This window comes from Acomys russatus, chromosome 23, assembly GCF_903995435.1.
Source record: "Acomys russatus chromosome 23, mAcoRus1.1, whole genome shotgun sequence".
NCBI lineage: Eukaryota > Metazoa > Chordata > Mammalia > Rodentia > Muridae > Acomys > Acomys russatus.
In genome coordinates this window covers 39587084-39607319 of record NC_067159.1, presented here as the reverse complement: position 1 = coordinate 39607319, position 20236 = coordinate 39587084, and the positions used below count along the sequence as shown (strand labels likewise).

The following is a 20236-nucleotide window of genomic DNA, read 5'->3' as shown; positions in this document are numbered from 1 at the left end:
AGCCCTGAACTGGCATCATTAGGAAGGGTTTTATTGTGGTTACAGGAAGGAACGGGAGTTTCCAGTTTGGCAATTATAGGATTGGTTGACATTTAGCAAGGTTGGGTTGGCGCTAGGGGATTGGTCGAGACTTGACCGTAGAAGCTTAGACAATCTATTGCTATCATCTGGGAACGTTAGGTACTTTTCTGCTGTCCCCTGATTGGCGCAGGCCTATTCTTTTCCTGGAATAGTTTGTGGTTTTTCCAGCAACAGAAATGAACTTAGGAACAGGCTCAAGATGGTGCCCGCTGACAAAACGGAGTCACATTGGCTAGAGCTTTTCAACAGTAAGACCCTATTGCTGAAGCCATCACATAGCTATGTCATCAACTGTGGAGAAGCTGAGCTGCCGCTCAACTTGAAGCTTCATCACTAGTGACTTGTGTTCATAGTGCTGGAGGTAATTAATACACATGCTACCAGAGGAGAAAAGTAGTCATCTGTCTCACCTAGCTATGAATCCTGTGAGCTCCAATAACAACCTGCCTGCAACACATACCCACTGGGGCAATAGTGGCACGGATGTTGTGGGAGTGATGAACTACTTTTTTTTTTATTGGATTTAATGCCTGATCCATGATACAGGACTCATACCTGACACTGTTAATGAGACCAAGAACCTGAGACTAGAAAGATTCCCCCAGGGGGAAAACCTACTAAAATTAACACTGCTAAATGAAATAGCAATAAAACAACTCAATGACATATTGCTATACTAATAGATCAGTGCATCAGTAAAGCATCAGAGAAGCTTCCTCTTGCAGTAGATGTTATTAACACAGTGTCTTAGTCAATGCTCTATTGCTGTGAAGGGACACCATATGCAAGGCAACTTGGAAACTAAGTTGCAACCACGGAAAACATTTAACTGGGGCTTGCTTATAGTTTCAGAGGCTGGAAAACATTTAACTGGGGCTTGCTTATAGTTTCAGAGGCTTAGTTCATTATTGTCATGACAGGGAGCACGGAAGTATGAAAGTAGGCAAGCACGCACGATCCTGGAGAGGTAACAGAGAGCTTTACTGTTGGGAAACTCTGCTGCTAAGGTCACAGTCTGCCATGACTGGAAAGCCCAAGCTTGGCATAAAATGGAGGACCCCCTTTGTTGGTGAGGCTTCTTTTTCTCTGTCTGGGGATCCTGGACACCCCCTACCTCTACCTGAAGACTGTCAGGTAGTCCTTAGGGAAATTGCAGGTCCAACCCCCTTTCTCCCAATTAGAACCCATTCAGCAAGCACCCAGGATTCCTGGAATGCCTCCCCACATAAATGAGGCATCTCAGGACCTCAGCCCTTCAACCAATGACCTTTGCCCACCCTGGATATCCTTACCCCATCCCCAAAGTTCTACATCACCCTCACTCACCCTGAATAAAATCTACCTGCCTCCCTGAAGAGGGGTGTCCTCATCTGTCACCCCTGCTCCCATTGCCCTCCCTTCCCTGGGCCAGGGAAGGCCACATTTTACATCTTGATCCTCAGGCAGGAGACAGACAGACAGACAGACACACACACACACACACACACACATGTGGGGGGGGGGGGAGACTGAAGAGAGAGACTATCCAGCACACACCTGCTGGCAGGTGATAACATCAGAGGTCACTAGGCCCCCTAAAAGGCAAGCTAGAGGCAAGCCTATACGCTAACACTGACTGACCACTTGTCAACTTGACACTCAAACACATCATTTTTTAATCCATAACATTTTCTTTCTTGTTCATCCCCACAGTCTTAGTATCAGCGGGGCTGGAGAGATGGCTCAGAGATCGCTGTTCTTGCAGAGGACTAGGAGTCAATTCCCAGTACCCACACAGAATTCACAACCATCTATAACTCCAGTGGCAGGGGAGCCAATACCCTCTTCTGACCTTTGTAGACACAAAACACTCACACTTAAAAACACAATACAATAAATTAGTACCATAATATAAAACATACATCACTTTAAAAGTCCCCCAGTCTCAGGTTACTGCCTGTTCTGTGTGCACTTGCACCATCATGCCTGCGATTGAGGTTACCTCACCTGCATGCCTCAGGCTGAATTTCATAGCCTGAGGTGAAATGCCTCAAGATGACGTCAACTGATGTCAACGTCAACGAGATGCTGCTCAACTCCAGCCATTCCAGAAAGACACAGACAGCATAAACACAGATCTGCCAGGGCTGTGGGATCTCAAGGGCATGGCCAAGTGGGATGGGTAGAATCAGCTGAAAGGGACTTGGATGTAAAGCGCCATGGAAGCCTCTGTGAACAACATGAGAGAGTTAAAGAAGAAATCTGGGACAGAAAGACCAGATTTGGTACTGTACTTTTCCTTCCCAGGAGTCTGCGGCTAGCTTATTGGCTACAGTTATTTAGCTTTATGACTCCATTTGTTCCGTTTTCAGAACAATTCAGATCGAACAAATGGGGAAAAGAAATTTCCAGAAAAGTATGGCGTTTTCTTTTCTTCTCTCTTTTAGAAACAAACTTTCACTAAGCCTTTGGGTTTTCTAACATTTTGGCCTTCCTTGCTCTTTTTCTAAAGCACTCCTGCCCCCATCTCCACCCTGCCCCAATGTGTCTGATTTGCCAGCGTAAATAGCATGGCTTTTCTTCTTCTTCTTCTTCTTCTTCTTCTTCTTCTTCTTCTTCTTCTTCTTCTTCTTCTTCTTCTTCTTCTTCTTCTCCTTCTTCTCCTTCTTCTCCTTCTTCTTCTCCTTCTTCTTCTCCTTCTCCTTCTTCTTCTTCTTCTTCTTCTTCTCCTTCTTCTTCTTCTTCTCTCCTATCTCTTATGGGCAGTTGCTGAAGTTTATATCTTGATTGCCCTGAGGTTTTCTCTTTGAAACTCTAATAAAATTGCCCCTGGGCTTCCATTTGAGCCTGAGAACCTGGAAGACGGTACCCTGATTTCCCCTGTATCAGGAAGTTACAGGCTGGAGTTACAGGCAATTGTGAGGCACCTAATATGAGTCCTCTGAAAAAGTAGTAAGTGTTCTTAGCTCTGAAGTCACCTCTCCAGCCCCTGATCTTTTAAAATAAATGTTATCTAAAAAATTTTAATTGTTAACAATGGCACTTTGTGCTAGGTTTAGAGCTGGAGAGATGTCTCAAGAGGTTAAGAGCACTGGTTGCTCTTCCAAAGGTCATGAATTCAATTTCCAGCAACCACACGATGATTCACAACCATCTATGAGATCTGGTGCCCTCTTTTGGCATGCAGGTAGAATACTCTATACATAATAAATAAATCTTAAAAAAATAGCACAGTAAACACTGTTAGATTGACTGGAATGCAAGAGGTCAGCAACAATTTAATGGGTTAAGTGGTGTTGGGGCTGGCTCTTTTGTTTGTTTGTTTGTTAGTTTTTAATTTTATGTATATGAGTGCTCTGTTCATGCTCACCAGGAGAGGGCACCAGATCACATTATAGATGGTTGTGAGTCACCATGTGGTTGCTGGGAATCGAACTCAGGACCTCTAGAAATGCTACCAGTGCTCATAATCGCTGAGCCATCTCTCCAGCCTCAGGGCTGGATCTTTTTTTTTTTTTTTTTTTCTTCTTCTTTAAAGAAATAGAATCAGGTATGGTATCTCATGTCTGAGATACTAACATTTGAGAGATTGAAATAGGACTGTCATAATTCAATACCAGCTCTGGCGAGAGTTAGAACATATCTATAAAAAAAATGTATCCATCAATCATTCCATGAAAGGATCAAATGGGGTAGCTATCCTGAGTCCTAACGCAGAAGAATGTAACTTTTCATGTTCCACTGCTTATCCTCCACCCCCAGCACTAAGCATGCTTTTCCTGGCACTTCTGAGTTTTGTCACTATTCCTCCTAAGCCTCTTATTCTTTTGCCACGTAGAGAGCCCTCCGTGGCAGATGGTGTGGCATGTGCTGCTCTCCCTTCTCCTTTTCCATTTCCCTTTTGGCAGCTGCCAGCATTTGCAGCTTTCCTGCCTTGTTTTTCTTTAATAAAGTTATTCTCAAGTTTCCTTTTGAGTCCGTTTCTAAATTCTTTTATTAATGAGACTAAGACACTGAGGGTAATGGACGCAATCTAAGTGTTTTGTATGCAAAGAATTTTACAGGCCTTGCTGCATTCCTGAAGCATGGTGGCCTGCAGGGCCTGACCTGGTGCCTTATTTTCTATCCCTCTGATTTTTTTTTTTAAGCTAGGCAACTTGGAATGCCTGTGTGCTTGGACTCCACCCAGTGGGAAAAAGACACAGTACTCTGGAGTCGGGATAAAAACCTATCGCGTTTCCCGCTATGTGCTTGCTGCTTGAATCAAGCAATGCACTCTTTTGCTAAAGTAAACGCTGCCTTGCCAATTGATGATGATGATGATGAGGAAGAATGGAAAAAGATACTTCAGGTCAGGGGAATGGAATGATAAGACACTCTAAGAATGGAATTGCAATATGTTCAGCAGACAACTGGGTAATTAGCCACTGCACGATAACCAAGCCACAACATAATCGTGACAGAAGAGGTTCATAAACTGAAACAGAGCCATATACAAACATGTTCTGAACATTGCAGGTGATGATCCATAGCTTTCTGTCTTTTGAAATAAGTGAATTTTGAAGAGAATAGATCAGTTACACTGATATCGCCTTCTGATTAGGATCAGTTATATATTTTTGGATAGGAAAATCAGAGAGGACACTCGAACTTATTCATTGTTCACATAAGAAAATGCACAGAATTGATTTGTACTGTTTCCCTTAGACGTGTTTCTCCACTGTACAGTTATTGTCCTTCCTTTTAAATGTATTTTAGGGATTTACACAACAAGCCCTCTTGCCTGTCCCCTCATTATACTTTATACATACCAGGACTTGATAAATCATTCCCAGTTGTGACCTTTTTTGCCTGAGGAATAGTTACACAATCCTAAGTACAGAGGTACACACCACAGTATACAAATCAGACATTCATGGACAGTAAGTCATGAAGACATTTATTTCAGTTCTTTAGGACCAATGAGATGACTCAGCTGGTAAAGGCACATGATGCCAAGTCAGTCAGTGTGGATTCCATCCCTGGGACTCATAGTGGAAAGAAACGACTCTGCAACCTGTCCAGTGACCTCCAAATGCCCCCCCACCCCGGAATGAATGGGCCAACATATACCCATGCATGCACTCACACAAACACTAATGTAAGAAAAATTTTTTTTTCGTTTAGAGTAATTAAAAAAATATCTTTATATCTCTGTATATTTCACTTCATGTGTCTGTGTGAGTATATGCTTGTGTACAGACGAGCATGGGAGTCAGAAGATGGAGCAGGATCCCAAGGAACTGAGATACAGCAGTTGTAAGCTACTGACATGACTGTGAAGAACGGAATTCAGTAATCTCTCCCTCCCTCCCTCCCTCCTTCCCTCCCTCCCTCTCTCTCTCTCTCTCTCTCTCTCTCCCCCTCTCTCTCTTTTTTCAGACAGGGTTTTTCTGTGTAGCCTTAATTATCGTAGACTGGCGTTTTAGACCAGGCTGACCTCGAACTCACAGCGATCCACTTGCCTCTGTCTCCGGAGTGCTGGGATTACAGGGCAGTAAAAAGCTCTCTCAACTGATGAGCCATCTCTCCATCCCCTACTATAATGTTACCACAACATTTTCTATTAAAGATAAAAGCAAATCCACATTGCTAATGAGACATATGTGCTTAGTCAATATTCTTCAGAAAGAAATCTTGCCTGCTGTGGTTCTGCACACCTTTAATCCCAGTACTCAGGAGGCAGAGGTGGATCTCTGAGTACAAGGCTAACCTGGTCTATAGAGCAAGTTCCAGGACATCCAGGAGGGAGGGAGGGAGGGAGGGAGGGAGAGAGAGAGAGAGAGAGAGAGAGAGAGAGAGAGAGAGAGAGAGAGAGAGAGAGATATAGAGGAAAACTGGGAAAGTAGGGGCCCACTTTAGAGAGGATAAGAGAGACAGATTGGCCCTTTTATAATCTGGCAACCACTTGACCCAAGCAGGTGATGACATTACAGGTTACTAAGTAACACAGAGGCAGCAGCTTATGCTAACAGCAGTCACTGATTTTTTTTTTTTTTTTTGCCTAAATAAGTACATTTTTATTAAAAGTTTTGACGGTGGTTATACAGCAAAAGTTATTAAAGAAGATATGAGCTTTTCTGGTCTATAAAGATGGAAAAGATTAAAAAACCCCCACAGCATTTAGTTGATGATCAAATAAAAATCAGTTCTTTTTTTTTTTCCCCTCTAGTGACAAACACAAGTTAGAAAACGGTAGTTCTGGAGTCTACTGATTATGTGTAGTTGAAAGATTTAGGCCACAGGTTTGTATCTGATAAATTCTAAAAGCTTTTTTTTTTCTCTATTTTTTTTTCTAAAAGCTTTTTAACTGTCGTATTTCTTTTCTTTTTGGGATTTTAAAGACAGGGTTTCTCTGTGTAGCCCTGGCTATCCTGGAACTCATTCTGTAGATCAGGCTGGCCACGCACTCACGGAGATCTGCCTGCCTGCCGATCTTTAGTGTCGGCTATTAAGTGTGTCGCTACTACCCGGCTAACGCCCACATTTCTTGATTAGAATGGTTTCAAACCGTAAAATCACATTAAAAAAAAAAGTCGGTACTGAACAATCTGGCAGTTACAAGCACTATGTATTTCAACAGCGGGGTGGAAATGAGGAAGGGCAGATTCCATTTGCATTTTTTTGAGAATGAGCTTTTTTTTTTTTTTTGAGGATCAGGTTTGAGGCAAGCACTGACAGAGCCAAGCTTCTGGAACTCAGCAAATGCAAATAACTTTCCAAGAAGCTCCAGGTGAACCGAGCAGAGGCACCTACGCCCTTTCCAACAACCACCTGCGAGCGCGGGAAACACTGAAGGCTCAGGAATTTCGCGGTCCGTGTCCGATGTCACCCCGGAGGCCGGCAGGCGAACGTTCCAGAGAACGGAAGTGGGGTCTTGGAGGTCCGGGGACCTCACGTGGCGCCGCCGCCACGAGCCGGGATAGGAAGACAGGGAGAGGCAGGGTGAGGGGGGGCGGGGCGGCACTACGCGTGCGCGGCGGGGGCGGGGCTGCCGGGGGCCGGCCCGACGCGCGGGAGGGGCGGGGCAGCAGGCGAGCGCGCGCGGGGGGCGCGTGCGCGGTGTGGGCGGGGCGCGCAGCGTAGGGGCGGGTCTTCCTTCTCCTCCTTCTCCTCCTCTCTGTCCGGCGCCTAGGCCTACGGGCGGAGCTCCTCCCCGGCTGGGTCTCTCTCCCCTCCCTCCGGCGGTTCCTCCCTCCTCCGGCAGCCAGGCAGCATGGCGGCGGTGGAGACGCGGGTGTGCGAGACGGACGGCTGCAGCAGCGAGGCCAAGCTCCAGTGTCCCACCTGCATCAAGCTGGGCATCCAGGGCTCGTACTTCTGCTCGCAGGTAGCCACCCACCCCGCGCCCCTCCGGCCCCTCCTCCCCTGGGCCTTGTCGCCTCCCCCTCCGGCCTCCGAGCTGCCCGGGCCTCCGGAGCCGGCCGCCGGCCCTTGCGGGGGGCGGAAGCTGACCTGCTGCGAGTTCGGGCCTCACGTCCGCAGCCTGGAGGGGGCGGCCGGGTGGACGCGCGGGAACCGGTAGCTCATGCCCTCCGCCCGAGCCCGGGGTCGGGTCTGGACGCCGTGGGCCGTGCTCCCCGGGGCTTCACCCCGGAGCCTGTGCAATCCGGGACGGAGACGGAAGCGACCCGCCAGGGCCTCGGGGTGGCCGCAGCCCCCCGGAGAGGAGAGCTGGTTTCAGCCTCACTTCTATTGTGTTTTACTACCGTGCTTTGACATTTAAGCAACTTTGAGTGGGCGTGGAGGGGGGGGTCAGTCTGTGTAATTCATTCTTTTCCGTTGGCATCTCAAATTATTTAATTTAGAGAACTGGTAAGGTAAAGAGATGAGTCACTTCTGTTACTGAAGTTCCCACGGAGTAGAAAGGACAGTTCCTTCAAGGGAACGCAGGACTTTAAGGCTCTGATGTAGAAGTTTTGTGCAGCTGAGCAAACCCAGCTCTTGAGTGGGGCCCTCACAGAAGTGCGTGTTTACTGCACAGTATTGGTGTTCCTTTGCGTTTCGCGACTAAGAATAAGGCAGCAGTAGCTACTAGGCTCTTAGTTAAGATTTTGTTGAAGAAGGGCTAGTAAACTGACAGGTTTCTGGGAGAAGGGAATTAATCAATTGTCCTAAGGCCTCGGTATGCTAATTCCTTGAGTTAAGTGAAATTACCCTGTACAGACAGAATGGGGGTAGGATAGCTTTCTTTCTGTGTTTCTGTTTTTTTTTTTTTTAAGGTTTTTCGAGACAGGGCTTCTCTGTTATCTTGGCTGTCCTGGAGTCACTTTGTAGACCAGGCTGGCCTCGAACTCATAGCGATCCGGCTGCCTCTGCCTCCCGAGGGCTGGGATTAGAGGTGTGTGCCACCACGCCCGGCCTCCTTCTGTGTTTCATAAGGTTCTTTGACACTGAAATTAAGCTAAGACCCGGAAGCCCCACAATTTGAGACTTTTTTTTTTTTTAAAGGATTCCAGTACAGTTTAGTACTGATAGCTAAAGTTGCGAAAGTGTAGTTATGTGGCCAGAGGCGGTGGTGCACGCCTTTAATCCCAGCCATTGGAAGGCCGAGGCAGGCAGATCTCTAGGGCAACCTGGTCTACAGAGGGAGATCCAGGACAGCCAGGGCTACACAGAGAAAACCTATTTCCGGGAGAAACCTATGGTGGTGGTGGTGGTGGTGGTGGTGGTGGTGGTTATGTGAAAGCAGCAAAACCAACTATTTTCAAGTGTAAAGCACTTGAAAAGATAAATATAATATAAAGCCTATAATTAAAAGCCTTAAGTATAGGTAAGCCATTGTAGGAGACCTTCGCTGTTGTATGAGCCTTGTTTTTTTAGAGTGTAGATTATCCTTGACCCTGATATCATTTTCCAAAACGCTGCACATGGAAGACAAGCATTGCTTGATTTAAAAATAGCATTGGGGCTGTCAACCCGGTAAAGGGCCTCTTGTAGCTTTAATATTTTCCAGTTCTATCTTAGGAGTTCTGTTTGGAACTTAGACTTCAAGCAAAAATTTGCTATGAAAATTGTGTACCATCTGAGTAGATTAATTTAGTTTATACAAGCGTTCAAAGCTGGGAGGTGCTGGGTGTGGTGGCACACACCTTTAATCCCAGTACTTGGGAGGCAGAGGCTTATAGAGTGCTAATAGGCCAACCTGATTTACATAGTGAGTTCAAGTTCAGCCTTTGCTGCCTAGTGAGACTCTTGTCTTAAAAAAAGAGAGAAGAAGAAAAAGAAAATGGTAGCCGGGCTGTAGAGATGTCTCACTGGTTAAGAGCATTGGCTACTCTTCCAGAGGACCCAGGTTCAGTGCACAGTACCACATGGCAGCTCACAACCTCCTGTAACACCAGGCCTCGACTGGTCTCCTCAGGCACCAGACACGCACATGGTGCACACACACACATGAAGGCAAAGCACTCATATACATAAAATAGAAATAAAATCTTAAAAATAGGGCTGGAGAGATGGCTCAGTGGTTAAGAGCACTGCCTGCTCTTCCAAAGGACCCGGATTCAATTCCCAGCACCCACATGGCAGCTCACAACTGTCTATAACTCCAAGATCTGACACCCTCACACCAACACACATACATTAAAAATTAAAATAAAAATATTTTTAAAAAATCTTAAAAATAATTGGGTGGCATTTTTGTAAAGATGCATGGATTAATAACTACTGACTTTTGGCATATAAACGGCCTGCCTCTAGGTTCCTTAGCAGCCTGTGATGTCATTGCCTGCAGCCTCAGGGTGTACCAGACCACAAAGGGCCAGCCTGCAACCTTGTCTCTCTTTTCTCTCTGCAATCTCTCTGTCTCTGCCCCTCCCCCTTCCTTCTCTCCCATGCTTCTACAATAAATGTTCTACCTTGCATGTGTGTGGTGCATATTTAACATTGGTGCTGACAAACCGAATTGAACCAGGGAGGGAGGAACCTTTACATTAACACTGACATTTGCTCCCAAGTTGATTATCCAATGCCAGATGGTGAGCACTGAAGTCATACACATACAAGGATCATTAAATTGACTGAGAAGGTCATATTTATATGTTTAGAAATCCACATATGCGTGTGTTTGCAAAGTAATAGAGGCCATGGATTTAAGAAAGAACAAGGGGGTTATGGGAAGGGTTGGAGGGAGGAAAAACGATGTAACTATATTTTAATTAAAAATATATTAAGTGTTTAAGAGGTTTTGGAAAACTGTTCATCAAGCATAGTTGGATTCTATTATAAATAATAATGAATTGTTTTAGTTTGGAGTTGACAGAGCATCAACATTTATTCAGTGTGGGGGAATGAGTGTGACCTGGGCTGGAGTTTGTAGGTATATTACTAGTATTACTGTTAATACCTGCAGTCAAATATCCAGAGTGGCTTACGCTGCCTTTCTCATTCCTATTGTTACCTCCCACGGCCAGTTTGTAAAATTTGCCACTGAGTCAGTTGTAGTAGATGATCCATTTCTCCACTGATGCCTCACTTTGTAAACAAACCACTCAAACCGAACCACACTAGATCAGATGGACAGCGCTTCCACAGTTGGATCGAACTTGTTTTAGTCATGAGGTGCTTACTGCTTCTGGTGTTCTGGCTTCACAGTTAGTGTAGCTCTTCCCAGGCGAGCCGGGTTATCTTGCTGTAGTCATGGGCTGTTTATACTCTTTACTTACCCAAAATGTCACTTGTCCTTTGTCCCTGTAACTTTTTCTAAACACAGTTTACATCCGTGTTGAGCCTGAGGCTTCTCCTTTCATGTTCTTTTCAGAGTTTTTTCCTCTACCTCTCATTCTTCCCTAATACTGGCCAGCTTGTCTTTGGAACCAAACCAGACCAAACTAGACAGGCACCTTTTTTATAACACCATAACACTGCTATAGCATTTTAATGGCCTGCAATGACCTTATTTGTTAAACAGTGTCTCTGATCAGAAGGTGAGCTGTCATTGTCACGGCTGAGTTCTCATTTTCTTGTACGGCACTTTGTATGCAGCAATAGTCAACACATCAATGAATGAGTGACGGAAAAGGCACAACAGAGGCTCCTCTGCTGTGTGACTTCATGTGTATAACTTTTAGATTTCATTATTTTTTGAAAAGGAGGCCACTAATAGTTCCTGTCATAGGGTTTTGATAGGTGAAATGAGCAGGTAAGGCACCCACTAGAAAAGTAGCTGTATAAATAATAGTTTATTCACTGTAATGCTGTATTTGTGTTTAAAAACATAAAAAGATTTTTATCTGAGTTGTTTCATTTTTTTCCCCTTTAAAGGAATAAGACCCATTTTATATATATGTATTTTTGTTTTCTGAGACAGGGTTTCTCTGTGTAGCCTTTGCTGTCCTGGACTCACTTTGTAGACCAGCGATCCTCCTGCCTCTGCCTCCTGAGTGCTGAGATTAAAGATGTGCACTATCACTGCCTGGCTAAGACCCGTTATCTTTAAAATTTCCAAAGGCTGGGATGTTGGAGCATCTTACTAAAGTAATAGTATGTGCCTATTTCCTTCAGTTGTAGGAGGTTTTTTTTTTCTTTCTTTTTTTTTGAGATGGGGCTTGAGGTTTATTCATTGTATTTTCTGAGGTTTCTTGTCAGTATGTGCTCAGTGCTCAGTTCATTAAGTGAAAGAAGGTAGGAATGGGTCTTTTGTGGAAAGTGGAATTCTACACTTATATTATCTTTTTCCTTCCTTTCTTTCTTTCTTTTTTTTTTTTTTTAAAGTTTTTCAAGACTGAGTTTCTCTTGGCTGTCCTGAAACTCATATGTAGACCAGGTTGGCTTTAGGCTTAAGAGATCCACCTGCCTCTGCCTCCAGAGTGCTGGGATTAAAGGCTTGTTACTTGCGCCCTCTCCCCCCGCACCCCGCCATTATCTTTTTGAAGGATAGATAATATACTGGACAAAGGTGTCTATTAATTACTGTCATTTATTAATTATGGCTGAACTGAAAATTTGTTGGTTTGTTTTTGTTTTTTGAGACAGGGTTTCTCTGTGTAACCCTGCCTGACCTGGACTCGCTTTGTAGACCAGGATGGCCTCAAAGGTGTGTGCTACCACGCCTGGCAAAATTTCAGTTTCTTAACTGCTGCTATTTGACAAGGTTCTGTGCTGTTTGTTGTCTTATCCTGAGCCAGATAATCAGCTGAGAAGGAACTAAATGATGTGTTGTTTGTTGTGTCCATCAGAACTTAGAAAATCAGTGATGGTAGCTAAGTGGGAGGAGACTGCACTTACAATGAGACCTACTTTCAGTCTTTGCTCCTCTCGGTGGATGGATGGATGATGGTACCATTCTTAGAGTTGGGAAGAGGGTGAATAACAAGAAGATGTAAACAGCCTAACCTAGTGTTGGTAAGTGATTTCAAGATGCTTAGCACTTTATTTACCACATGTGAGAGTTTTGTGTCTACATGTATGCACATGTACCATGTGCCTGGTGTTCTAGGAGGTCAAGCTGTCATCCCCTGGAACTGGAGTTAAGGATGGTTGTGAGCCACCGTGTGGGTGCTAGGAACTGAATTAGGGTCCTCTGCAAATGCTCTTACCTGCAGAAGCATTGCTCTGGTCCCAGCCTTATATATTGAAATCAGACCTACAGAAAGCTTAAAATATTTGAGAATAAGTATCATTTAAGTCGTTTGGGTAGGGACTAGAGAGACGGCTCAGAGGTTAAGAGAAGACTGCTTTTCCAGAGGACCCAGATTCAAATATCACCGCCTACATGGCAGCTCACAATTCTCTGTGACTCCTATTCCACACAGACATACATGCAGGCAAAACACCAGTATACATAAAATAAAAATAAATTATATATATGTATATGTATATATATACACATACATACATACATACATACATACATACATACACACACAAACACACACACACACACACACACACACGTTTGGGTAACGGCATAATGGCACATGTCTTTAATTCCAATGAATCTGTGAGTTCTGAGGCAAGCCTGGTCTACAAAGCCACCAGGGTTATTACACAGAAAAAATTTTGGGTAAAATTTTTATTTTAAGATACATTCTCATTATGTAGTTCAGGCCAGGTTCTCCCTAAGGACTTGTGGCAATCCTAGTTTAGCTTTTTATCCTGGGATTACAGGCCCATGCCTAATTTATATTTTGACAAATTCTTATAACAGCTGTATTTTCTGGCGTGTAAGATGACCCCCAACTTTAACTTTTACAGTTAAAGTGTAGAGCTTGCAGCCCGAGTCTGCTGCACGGGGTGTGTGTTGGAAGAGATGTAGTCTTATACAGTGAATACATTCCCAAACTCTCCCAACGCACAGCCTGTACTGCAGACTCGGGCTGCAAGCTATATTGTAACTGGAAAAGTTAAAGTTGGTGATCATCTTATACACTGGAAAATACAGTAGTTCTTTCAAAATAGCAATGACAAATACGTCTTCTGTCAGGAAATTGGCTGTTTTTGCTTATAGTTAAGAAGGGATATTATAGTCCATTACAGTGAGGAAAGCTGGTGGGCCAAGTATGAGGCAGCTGGTCACATTGTGTCTGCAGTCAGGAAGCAGGACCACTTCTTCCCTCAGGGCTTCTTAAGGTTTCTGCAACTTTCCCAAATAGTACTGATAGCTAGAGAATAAGTGTTCAAACACAGTACTGGGTGAGGTAGGCGAGGGGTACCCATAATAGGTATTGAAGGCTCTTCACACTCCATGCAAATGCTCTGCCGTTCTGTGGATTACTTTCTGACTTGATGAGTTGATATCATTTATTAAGATTTCTCTAGACATTTATCTTGCAAACCCATGTGTTTTAGTCTTTTTATTTATTTTTATTTTTGAGGTAGTGTTTCAATGTGTACTTCTGGCTGGCCTGGAACCCACCTGCATGTCCCTGCCTCCAGAGGGGTGGTATGAAAGGCATGTGCCACCATGCCTGGCCAGTAACTGTTTCTCCTGTGTAGCAGTCCTTAAAAATGTTTCTGATTAAGGAAAGCCTGAAACTGATTTCCTTGTTTGCTTTTTTAGGAATGCTTTAAAGGAAGTTGGGCGACTCACAAGTTACTGCATAAGAAAGCAAGTGAGTAATGTTGCGTATCCTTAGGCCCTTTGCCTTTTGTGCAGCTTTGTGCTAGTGTTGGGACTTCTGAAAGTATGTGTTTGAGTGTCCTGAAAGCATAATTCTGACATCCGGAATTATTAATCTTCGGTAGCATGCATAAAATATGTCTAAGTTATATCTGATTAATCTTGTTTCGTGTATTTAATATGAAAACATGAGATTTTTGCTAGGATAGGTGGATCTAGCTTGGCTAGTACCTGACAGTGCCCTAATCTTTTGACACCCTCTTGTCTTGGTAGAAGTATCTGCACATTCTAGGCTGAGGACACAAGGGCTATTGGATTTTATTTGGCCAGATCTCTGTTACTCTGCAGCTGAGAATGGTCTTAAACTCCTGACCTTCTTGATTCTACGTCCCAAGTGCTGGATTATAGGCATGTGTCACCATACCCTGTTGATATGGAGGTGTCTTATATGAGCCCCCAAAATGAAACTATTAACTGCTTCTTAGCTGTTTTCAGCCACACTGAGTGGCAGTTTTTCAAGATAGCCTTTCTGTATCAGCTCCTCATCGTGTAAATTTAGTCATTAGTGTGGCTGACCTCAGACATCCTGCCATGGTTACCTGGAAATTGACAAGGACTTGCTGTGCATAAAGCATTGCCCTCTGATGGACGCAGGCATGGCAGGTGGTACATGGCAGTTGGTATAAACTTTCTGTCTTATGATTTTGGTGCCTTGTATACAACTGCCTGTTTTCTAGGAGTTAGTTGGTCTAATAATTTTTGTTTGATTGCTTTACCAAAGCATCTGAAGTTAGCCAAATCACCTTTGAAAGAAAAGGAAATGAAAATTTTAAAAAGATGTATTTTTTCATGGTGGTATAAAGTGATATTTGTGCTTCATGGGAGTTCTGGGTTATCCATGGGAGTAAATGTAGTATGCGAGTGGGAAATACTGTAAGTGAAAGTTCATTAAAACATAAAGGAAGAGATGAACTGCTTTTGGTTTGCTCCCATTAATAGAAGTGCATGCTTTGAAGGTCATGTACTTTGGGCTGTACATCGCAGTCTGATGCTCTTTGGCACACTGCCTCTATCTTATCTGGGTCTATTGCACCATGGCTTTTGAAAAATAGCCTACCGTGTCCTTTGCTTTCACAGTTGTTTAAAAAGTTTGCTTCCAGCCTTAGCTTGTTTCAGGATTACTGGGAATCCAGTGCTTATCTAGCATTTGGACCTTGAATTAATGGGTTCTGAAGTGTACGCTTACTTAAATTTTCAGGTGTCAATTTCTAGTGAGTTCTTTATGGAGATTAGAAAGGAATTAGCTGTGTTCTAGCCTTGTTTGCCTTGATGGCTTTTGTGCTTTTTGTTTGAAGTCTGCTTCAATTCTCCTTTGAAAATACTGTTCATAGAAGGGCAGGAATGCAGATCAACAGGGAGATTTAGATAGAAAGGCTTTACTTCCTTTCCTTTTCCTTGCTTCCTCTCCTGAGTATGGTTAAGCAAAAGCCATCTTGAATCTGTTTTGAGACAGAATCTAGATTTAGTATTGCATTTATCATTTTTTTTGTATTTTCGTGTATGCACATGCATGAATACATGCTGTATCAGTAAAGGAAGTTGAAACTTTTGGGGGGATACGATTTTTTCCTTCTACCATGATGAGATGTTAGGGGTCAAGCTTAGGCTGGGGTGGCAAGTGCCTCCTTTATTCATTGAGCCATCGCGACGGCCCTGGAATCTAGTGATGGAACAGCCTGTATGACTTGAACTTAATGATCCTCCTGCCTCAGACTTTCAGCTGCTGGGATTACAGATTTGTACCACTGTGCTTAGCAAAGGCCTGGGTCATGATTCTTCCATCCTAGCTTTAAAGAGACGCATCCCAGAGGCTCCTGTTCCCGGTGGTCTTCATGTGTCGTGTTGAGGAGTTGTCAGTAGTGCTTGAATCTAGTGACAGTGAATGGAGTCTGTTCTTGTCTTGAGTTCAGAAATAGTTTTGTATTGATTAAAAACCTTCATATAAAAGCCACTGAATGGTTAAATGGAAGTTGTTTTTATGTAAGTTTGCTTTGGGATGATTTAAGATCACTGTTTTTAAAGAAGAGCCTAGAATTCAGCCCTCAAGTCTGATTTCAGATGGGAAAGTTTGCTTATATTCGATATTTTAAAATTAAGTTTGTGTGAACTCATATTGTAGAGAGCGTATGCTTACCATTGAACGCCATTCTGCTTGAGATTGTGTAGAGCGTGTGTCTAGGTAGCGCTTCTTTCCGGAGAAGCACTGAGATCTGAGAGGGTCTGGGAGGCTTGTGAGCAGAGCAGGAAAGAAGCTGCTTTGTCACATTAGATAGGATGATTGCTGGATATTTGTGTCTGGGCTCTCTGGTTCAACTAATGCTGTGTTCAGTAGCCTGATGAGCGAAGCGTCCCTTTCTCTCCTCTCTTTCACATATTCATCTCTTTCTCCCAGAAGATGAAAAGGCAAAAAGAGAAGTGTGTTCCTGGACTGTGGAAGGTGATATTAACACTGACCCATGGGCAGGTTATCGGTATACGGGTAAACTCAGACCGCATTATCCACTGGTGAGTATGGAAAGTAATTAGAGTGCAACATTGTCTTTAAACCAATTTTCAGTTTTCTGAAATTGATGCTTGTAATTTGCATACTCTAGCTCTCAGAGTATATTATTTGGGAGCTAGAAGGGATAATTGGCAGTTGTAGAAGAAGTGGAGAAAATTTTAGATGTAAAGATTAAAAGTTTATTAATTTTATAAAAGAATGGGATGAATATTCTTTATAAAGTATTCTGCCTGCATGTGTGCCTCTATGCCAGAAGAGGGCACTAGATCTCATTAAGATGGCTATGAGCCACCGTATGGTTCCTGGGAATTGAATTCAGGACCTTTGGAAGAACAGCCAGCACTCTTAACTTTTGAGCGATCTCTCTAGCCCTGGGATTAATATTCTTATGGCTGGGATGAGAGTAGTGTATGTTACTACTTTTCTATACTTTTTAAATGTGACACATTGTAGCCTAATTACCATGGCTTAAGTACTACTCCTATCCCTTCCTGTAGTATTCAAAAATTAATTGTTTGAGAGTTACATATATGAACACAATGTGTTTTGATCAGACTCACCTGCAGCTCCTCTCTCCCCTCTAGCTCCCCTATTTCTCTACTTCATGTACTTACAAAAAAATTACCGAGTCTACTTCATGCTGCCGTGGGTGTAGGGCTGTCCACTAGAACATAGGCAAATTTTCAGGGGCTGCAACCCAAGAAAACTGACTCACGTTTCTAGCAGGCATCAGTTGCCTATAGCGCCTCTGCTGTGCGTGGCACTCCATGAGCCCCTCCCCCATCCATACCAGAATTTTGGCTGGTTTGATCTTGTACATGTCTTGTGCATGCAGTCACTTTTTGTTTGCAGCAGCCCTCTCATGTACAGTAAGTGTTGTTTTACTGAACATGTCCACAGTTTCTGCCTTGAGGGGAAGGCCTTAAATCCAAGGAGAAATAGACCCTGGTCATTGCTATAGCTGGAAGGGTTCATAGCTCAGTAAGGCTGTTGGTTACTTTCCCTTGTCAGGAGCACGCACAGCGCTTTCCAGAACTATGAAAGCTAACCAGTAGATGAAGCTTCCATTTCAGTAAAGCTTGATTTCTCCACAGGACTCAGGAGTGATGTGTGTGTGTGTGTGTGTGTGTCTGTGTGTCTGTGTGTGTGTAGACCAGGCTGGCCTCAAACTCACGAGATCCACGTCTGCCTCCCGAGTGCTGGGACTGCCTGGCTTGACATTTAATAAAATGAATATGTCTTTAATATAAAATTGGAAAACTACCAGATACATAAGAAAGTTCTGTATACCCACCCCCCAGTAGTCATGTCTAGGAATGTTTAATTTTACTCTGAAATGCCACTTTATTATTGTCACCCACTTGCCAGTTTGAAACAGCAGGTGCCTGGTGATTTTTAGTCTTTTGTTGCTGTTTTTAAGGTCACCACTTCTATTATTTAAATCCGTGTTTATATCTCCGTGTGGGTATGAGCACATGAATTCATGTGCCAGCAGAGAGCAGAGGTGCCAGGCTCTCTGGAGCTACAGTCACAGTGTTTGTAAGCCACCTGATGAGCATATTCAGATTACATCCCCATTGTTATCCCCTCACTTGTATTTTCCTGCCCCTACCTCCTTGGTCCTATTCCCCTACACCTCTGACAGAGGGGACCTCCTCCCCACCCAGATGACCACAGCCTTCCAGGTCTCATGCAGATAGCCTGCTTCCCCTTTGTCTGTGTGCTGCTGCCAGGCCTCCCCACCAAGGGGAAGTGGTCACATTGGGGCACCAGAGTTCATGTCAGAGGCATGATGAGTGTCCTTTTTAAATACCGAGCCACTTCTCCAGACTGTGTGTCTAATCTTAAAGCATGGACACCTTGATCATTCTCCTTCTTTCTCAAACATAATGCTAGAAAGTAAGCTTATGATAATAACGTGTCAACTGAAACTAACTATTAAAAGCTTTGGCTTGAACTCCACTCTTGAGTTTTACTCCCAGTTTTATTTTTGGTACTAGTTAGCAGGCGTTGAACTGATCTCACTATTGTTTTTAGATGCCAACAAGGCCAGTGCCCAGTTATATCCAAAGGCCTGACTATGCTGATCATCCCTTAGGTAAGTCCTGATTGGCTCAGCTCTGCAGTTTTCAGTTTGGCCTTGACATCACAGCAAAGCAAGAAGTGTTCTTGCAGAGGTTTTAGTGCTGCACATGTAATGTAAATGTTGTTTCTTTTTAAAAAGCCACATGAGAGCATTTAAGATAAAGATATTTCCCCTCCTTAGGAATCTATCCAGTTCTGGAAACAGTGTTTATGTGGCTACATTCAGAAAATACTGTGTTTTGTGTTAAGTGAACTGCCAGATGGGAGGGAAAAGTTTTGATCTTTCCTTTTGCTCTTACTTAAATTAAGCAAAAGTGGATTGTGAAGGCCTGAGTGAATGCCTCACTAAACACTTTGGGCTGTAGCAGTAATAGAAAGAATAGGTGATGGTGGCGATGCTGGTGTGAGATGGGCATGGTGCTGATGATGCTTTAATAGTAACTCATATTTATTTTCTGCTTAACTATGTGTCAGGCTGTGCTAAGTTCTTTGCGCGTGTTACTCCATTTAATACTTTGAACACTTCTGAGGTAGGTTCTGTTGTCTTCTCTATTTTATAGACAATAAGAGTGAGGTATGCAGAGATGCGTGATTTCCACAAAGGTCAGTGGACGGAGTCTCTGACCTGTGGACTCGTACAGGATTCAGCTTGGACTAAGGGTTGACTGATTTGCATGTCAGAAATGAGAAATGGTTGAATACCAGCGATTTTACGTGATTTATTTGTTTATTTTTAAATTTAAAACATTAAAATATTTTTTGGTCTTTGAGACATCTTACTACCTAGCCCAAGCTGGCCTCAGTTGTACAGTTATCCTGCCTCAGCCTCCTGAGTGTGGGATTACATGTCTGTGCTGCCATGTGTACCATGTATGACTGAATATAAGTTTAGTTTTAAGACTCAAAAAGACCATAGTATTATTTTTCTATATGTAATTTAAAATTTTAGTTAAATTCTTTGTAGATAAACTTAAGGAAAAGACAATAGGAATGATACAATAATGTAGAAACTTGTAATTTTTATTCTCTTTTGAATATAGTAACAACTTTTATTTTAAAAAGTATATATAACTTTTAATAGAATAGAATGCTATGCACTGAAAAGAAACCCTGCCCTCTAGAGGTAGCTGGTGTAAGAAGAGTCTTTAGTGAGTACACAGCAGACCTAGATCTGCTTTCTATACAAAGTGAACATACCATACACACCTTTTTGTTCTTTCTTAATATGTAAATATATTACCTTGGACATATATGAGTTCATGTAAGTTCTTCAGTTCAATAATTTTAATTTCGTTGTGTGGATGTATCATAATTATCATCTAGGCCCTTACTAATGAATGGCTAGATTAACTTATTTGCAGGATTTTGCTTCTGTGAATTTGATTGTAATTTCTATTGTTGTATTTTCATCTTTGCTGAGATGTAAA

General features: G+C 43.2%; 1 protein-coding gene across 2 annotated transcripts in view; it reads left to right on the top strand.

Moving 5' to 3' along the window:
• The first annotated feature begins 7236 nt into the window (after nucleotides 1-7236).
• The window catches only part of Metap1 (methionyl aminopeptidase 1), a 34401-nt gene continuing 21401 nt past the window's right edge, over nucleotides 7237-20236 (top strand). Inside the window, exons 1-4 of one of the 2 annotated variants that reach the window (XM_051165455.1) lie at nucleotides 7237-7429; nucleotides 14102-14153; nucleotides 16617-16726; nucleotides 18762-18822. In XM_051165455.1, coding sequence (XP_051021412.1) covers nucleotides 7316-7429; nucleotides 14102-14153; nucleotides 16617-16726; nucleotides 18762-18822 — 337 coding nt within the window. In that variant the 5' untranslated portion in view covers nucleotides 7237-7315. Of the gene's footprint in view, nucleotides 7430-14101; nucleotides 14154-16613; nucleotides 16727-18761; nucleotides 18823-20236 lie in introns of both variants that reach the window. The other variant, XM_051165454.1, reaches the window with a different exon arrangement.